The sequence below is a fragment of the Gossypium hirsutum genome, chromosome D09 (assembly GCF_007990345.1).
Source record: "Gossypium hirsutum isolate 1008001.06 chromosome D09, Gossypium_hirsutum_v2.1, whole genome shotgun sequence".
In the NCBI taxonomy this organism is placed as follows: Eukaryota; Viridiplantae; Streptophyta; class Magnoliopsida; order Malvales; family Malvaceae; genus Gossypium; species Gossypium hirsutum.
In genome coordinates this window covers 28,411,814-28,417,101 of record NC_053445.1, presented here as the reverse complement: position 1 = coordinate 28,417,101, position 5,288 = coordinate 28,411,814, and the positions used below count along the sequence as shown (strand labels likewise).

At 31.1% G+C, this 5,288-nt stretch overlaps 1 protein-coding gene across 1 annotated transcript; it reads left to right on the top strand.

Moving 5' to 3' along the window:
• The first annotated feature begins 633 nt into the window (after nt 1-633).
• On the top strand, nt 634-2,967 carry LOC107891973 (uncharacterized). The gene has a single exon (XM_016816907.2). It carries the CDS (start codon nt 895-897, stop codon nt 2,632-2,634), a length of 1,740 nt encoding a protein of 579 aa, XP_016672396.2. The 5' UTR covers nt 634-894; the 3' UTR covers nt 2,635-2,967.
• The last annotated feature ends 2,321 nt before the right edge of the window (nt 2,968-5,288 follow it).

The following is a 5,288-nucleotide window of genomic DNA, read 5'->3' as shown; positions in this document are numbered from 1 at the left end:
ATAATATTAATTATCAGTGGCAAAGTATAATTTTTAATAATTTATATCTTTATAATTTTTAATAGTTTATATCTTTATAATTTTTAAAGAATTCAATCAAATTTTTATTATTTTTTGGAAGCCAAAGTATAATTTTACCATTACTAATTTAAAATTTAATAAATTGTAAAGGGCCTAAATGAAAAAATTTTTCATTTAAATCAAAGTATTTAAATGATTTTACAACTAAATTAGTGTTAAGTTTACTTGTGATACTAACTCAATCAGCCAATTTATATAAACATAGATACAAATTGATGACACTAAATGAAAAACTATTTTTCAAAGAATAAGTATATTTTAGTACTTATTTATTGAGGTTTAGAAGACTAAAATCCTTTTTAAAGTTATTTTTATAAATTTAATTTAAATTGTATTATATCAACTTAACTTATTATATTAAATTTAATTATAATGGTATAAATCAATATATATTTTTTATAAAAAAAAAGGTTTTTTTTTCACCATGACATGGGAGAATCCTAATAAAACCAAACTGGTCTTAAAAAGTTATTGTTAATGTAGGACGCTAATTTTATAATATAAATGAGTTAATACTATATATACACGTATACACTTAAAAGAGAAACAAGGGAAGAATTTTCTTTGATTTCATAAGCCATCTATTTTGGAGCATATTCGGTAAGAAAATAACAAATTTACAGTTGTTTCCCTCGTTTTTTTCCAATTTATTTTCATTGATAAAATCAAAACTTTTATTGGAATGTGCTTTGTCGTCAAATTATAGTCTTTCTTGGTTGTCTTTTTTTGAATAAAAAAAAACAGATTTCATCGTTCTTCCTTGGTGGTAAAAAGAAAAAAGGGTTTCTTTTGTTTGTTTTTTTTTCTCTAAAGATGCCGGAGAAAGGAGGGAGCTTTGTTCCAGTTCATCAATGGCGTCTTGGTTTGTTAACAGCTTTGGTTCTGGTTGGTATGGTGGTGGTTTGGAGCATAGATGGCTGCACCATCAAAACCTTCGTCCAATCGTGGCAGTTTAAACAAGATTACATCACCCTGAAAGTTAACTCCTTTGCTAATATCAATCAAACCCACCAAAATTTTTCACATTCTCTTCGAAATATTACCTTAAATCCAACTTTAAACACTACCCATTTCCCCTTTTTGAATGTTAATTCTTCCCTTGAAACCAAAAAATCAAGCTTGAACTGGGTTTCAGCTGAGCTTGAGAACAACTTCACTGCAAATCTGTTGAGTAGGTGGCTGGCTGAAGGAGGGGAGCCTTGTAAGGACTCTAAAACAGTGGAAATCAAGATTCCTGGCTTGGATAAGGATGATTTAGTGGAGTTATCAGCTGGTGAACTCCATTATTTCATGTTTCAAGCAGTGGATGAATCTGGGAATGGTCGTTGTTTAGGTGGGGATTACTTTGAATTTGATCTTTCAGGAGATTCATGGAAATCAAGGCCTTTGGTGAAAGATTTTGGGAATGGTACTTACTCAGTTTCACTTCAAGTTCATCCTGATTTTGCCGGTGACTATAATCTCACTATTATTTTGCTTTTTAGACATTTCCAAGGTCTTAAATTTTCACCTGCAAGATTTGCATATGATAAACAATTGCGCCATATGAAGATTAGGTTCTTTAGGACTAAAACTCAATTGCCTGAATTGCAAATTTGTCAAAAATCTGATTTCAATAGAGATGTTTGGTCTGGTAGATGGACTAGACATGGTAAGAATGATGGTTGTCGGATTAGTAACGACGGTCGGTATCGATGCCTGGCACCGGATTTTCCATGTCGGAATCCGTGGTGCAATGGTTCCTTAGGGGTTTTAGAGAGTAATGGATGGGTGTATTCGAGCCATTGTTCGTTCCGGTTGTTTACGGTTGATTCCGGTTGGGATTGTTTGAAGAATAGGTGGATTTTCTTCTGGGGTGATTCCAATCATGTGGATACCATTAGGAATATGCTTAATTTTGTGTTAGGGTTGCCCGAGATCAAATCGGTACCGAGAAGGTTTGATATGAACTTTTCGAACCCGAAAGATCGGTCTCAGATGGTTCGGATCACTAGCATTTTCAATGGTCATTGGAATGGAACACAGAATTATTTAGGTTTGGATTCTTTGAAAGATGAAGGGTTCCGGAATTTATTAAAGAAGTACTTCTCGGAGGATTCAGTCCCAGATACTATCATCATGAACTCTGGCTTGCATGATGGTGTTCACTGGTCGAATATTCGAGCATTTTCTCGTGGGGCAGAGTATGCAGCATCATTCTGGAAAGACATTATGGAATCGGTGAGGCGGAGAGGGTTAGTAGTGCCACAAATCATTTTCCGGTCCACGATCGCAACCGGTGGGTATGCGAGATTACTGGCATTTAATCCTAATAAGATGGAGGCATTCAATGGAGTATTTTTAGAGAAATTGAGACGAGCCGGGCTGGTTTCTAGTGTCATTGATAACTTCGATATGACATTTTCATGGCATTTCGATAACAGGTGCAATGATGGTGTTCATTATGGGAGGGCTCCCCTAAAGATGAAGTGGAGAGATGGTGAGATTGGCCACCAGTACTTCGTCGATCTCATGTTATGTCATGTGCTGCTTAATGTTCTATGTGCAAGATAGTAGTACAAGTGCTCGGAGTTTTTCCGAGTACAAAGCGGCATCTATGACACCATTGAGTCATTAGAAATTGCGGGATGCCCTTGGGAGGCAAATTTATGGGTTATTTGAGTAGAGTCAGGCATTCGTTATTTGTTTATTGATTTAAAGACCAAATATGGTCGCTTCACTTGTAGATCATTTGAAGCCCTCGAGTTTGAAGGGCCGATTTTCATATATCGATTATCGTATAGTATTACATTCGTTGCTCGTGTTCAGTTCACTTGTAGACCATTAAAGCCCTCGAGTTTGAAGGGTCGATTTTCATGCATTGACTATCATATGGAATTGCAGTCATAGCTCTTGTCTGGTTCTTAGATGATCATTAGCAGCCCTCGAGTTTGATGGGCCGAATTATACAATATTGATTATCGCATAGCATTGCAGTCGGTACCCGAATCGTTGCTAGCATTCACTTGCAGTATAGGTTCATAGTGTTTCGTGTCAAGGGGCTGCCTATATAGTGTTGCATATAGGTGATTTTCGTACTGGATTCTGAGTTAAGCCTATGTAGGATATGCTATACATTTGAGTTTTATACGATATATAATTTTAAAATTTTATTAAAGACTACTTGATTGGATTTAATATTTTTGTTGAAACATTTTTAAATATGATATATTTACATTTCAGGTGTGAATAAATAGTCCATTACCTTATTATTAAAACAAGTCCATTAAAATTGGCACAACTGTTTGGTGAGTTAAATGGTTAGCTGAAAGTGTGTTTGTTAAGGCGAAAGCTGAACTTTGAAGCAGTGCATCATAAGTGGTTAGCTTTAATTTGAACACTGGTTCCACGCACCTTTCATTTAAGACCACAAATAAAAATTAATATATTTCTCTGATCCAAAAAGGCGACTAAATTAGCCCAGTGGATGGGATCAATAATATTTTTTACGAAGTTAGTTCAGTTTGGTGTGATGCATAGAATTGATTAAAAGACAAGTTAATCCACTAACAACTGCTAAAAAAATTTGAAAATAATGTTAAAAAATTTAAATATTAAACTTAAGGTATAAAATTTATTTGATAAAGTACTTAAAGTTTATTACAAAATATAATTAGATTGTTTAATAAGTATTTAAATTATAGAAATATATATTTTATATTTTATATTTTATCTTTAATTTTTAAACATTTCATCTTATTCTAAACAAAAATCAAATTTTAAGCATAAAATATTTTTAAGATAATATGATCTTAAAATAAATAAACTAAAATTGAAGTAATTGAAAATATTCTCCATTAAGTAGTTCTTATTTGCTTATCATTTTCCACTTTTTTTATAGATTAAATTCTATCAGATTGTTTTTATTTTAGATTATCAAACATGTGTAAAAAATTAAAATAAATAAAATTATTAATTTTCAATGGATTTAATTTTTTTCCAAAAGTTTATCAAACAAGGCCTAAGTTAAAAAAATATTTCTTTATTATAAAATAAAGATCATCGAAAGTAAAAGAACAAGATTAGAGAATAAAGAGAGAAATATGTATTTATCAATTGGATATTTACAATATTTCTCTAAAGTATATCAAATTTCTTATCTTAATGGGCATCCACTTTATAAAAAATATATTTATAACATTTCCATTAATAAATAATGTGCTTCATTAAAATCTTACTAAAATAAATAAAATTCTACGAGAAAAGAAATTCTCAGTGAAGTAAAAAGATTACACATATCTTTAATACACATAACATGTTGCTTAATTAAAAACTTTACTAGGAAAATCCACAGAGACAAAACCTTAGTTAAGAAAAAAAGAGTACAACTCGTATTTACCCCTCATGACAACATCACATAATATCTTAAAGTTTACTTGTTTCAATATTGAATACTAGCTCTTCAAATAATTACTTGAATGGATTTGCTAAAAATTTATGTCACCATTCTTTTGAAACTAATGAATGAGGAAGAGTTTTGGAGAAATATATTTTGATCGGTCTTCTTTACTATATATGATCCTTTCAACTAAGTTATGCATATAGTGTTATCTTTGTAAACTACTGTGAATTTTTAAAAAAAAATCTAAAGATAGGTCACACATTGAATAGAATGCATGTTATTACCAAGATACATCAATGCTTCTATAACACTATGATATGATACTTTTAAACCAATTAAGATACGTTACTTTTACACCAATGATTTCTTTATCATTCTCTTGAAGACGATAAATTATCTTTATTAATATCTAATGATCTTACAACCATTAGAGTATTCAATGGATGTGAGTTAATCATATTGGATCTCTTTAAGGCATTTTTAGTATATGTCAATTTATCTACGAAAACTTTTTATGTTAAGTGATTGATCTACAACTCGAGATAAAACTATATTTTTCTAAGGTCCTTTATCTCAAATCCTTCTTTAAATAATTTACTATTTTGTAATCTCTTCAGGAATTTCAACATTAATCATATATAACAAATTATGTTCATGATCCTTCTATAAAAGTACATATGATCATGTTGGATCATTTTATAGTATTCCTTCAATTATTATTCATTGAGTCGAATTTACCACATAGATAACCTCCCCACCCCGACTTGGACTTTAGACTCGAATTTGAAAGATTAAATTAACCACTGAAATGGCTTGGTAGTGTTAT

Excerpts from the sequence above, each read along its gene's own strand:
- LOC107891973 (XM_016816907.2), top strand. The coding sequence starts at position 895 with ATGCCGGAGAAAGGAGGGAGCTTTGTTCCAGTTCATCAATGGCGTCTT.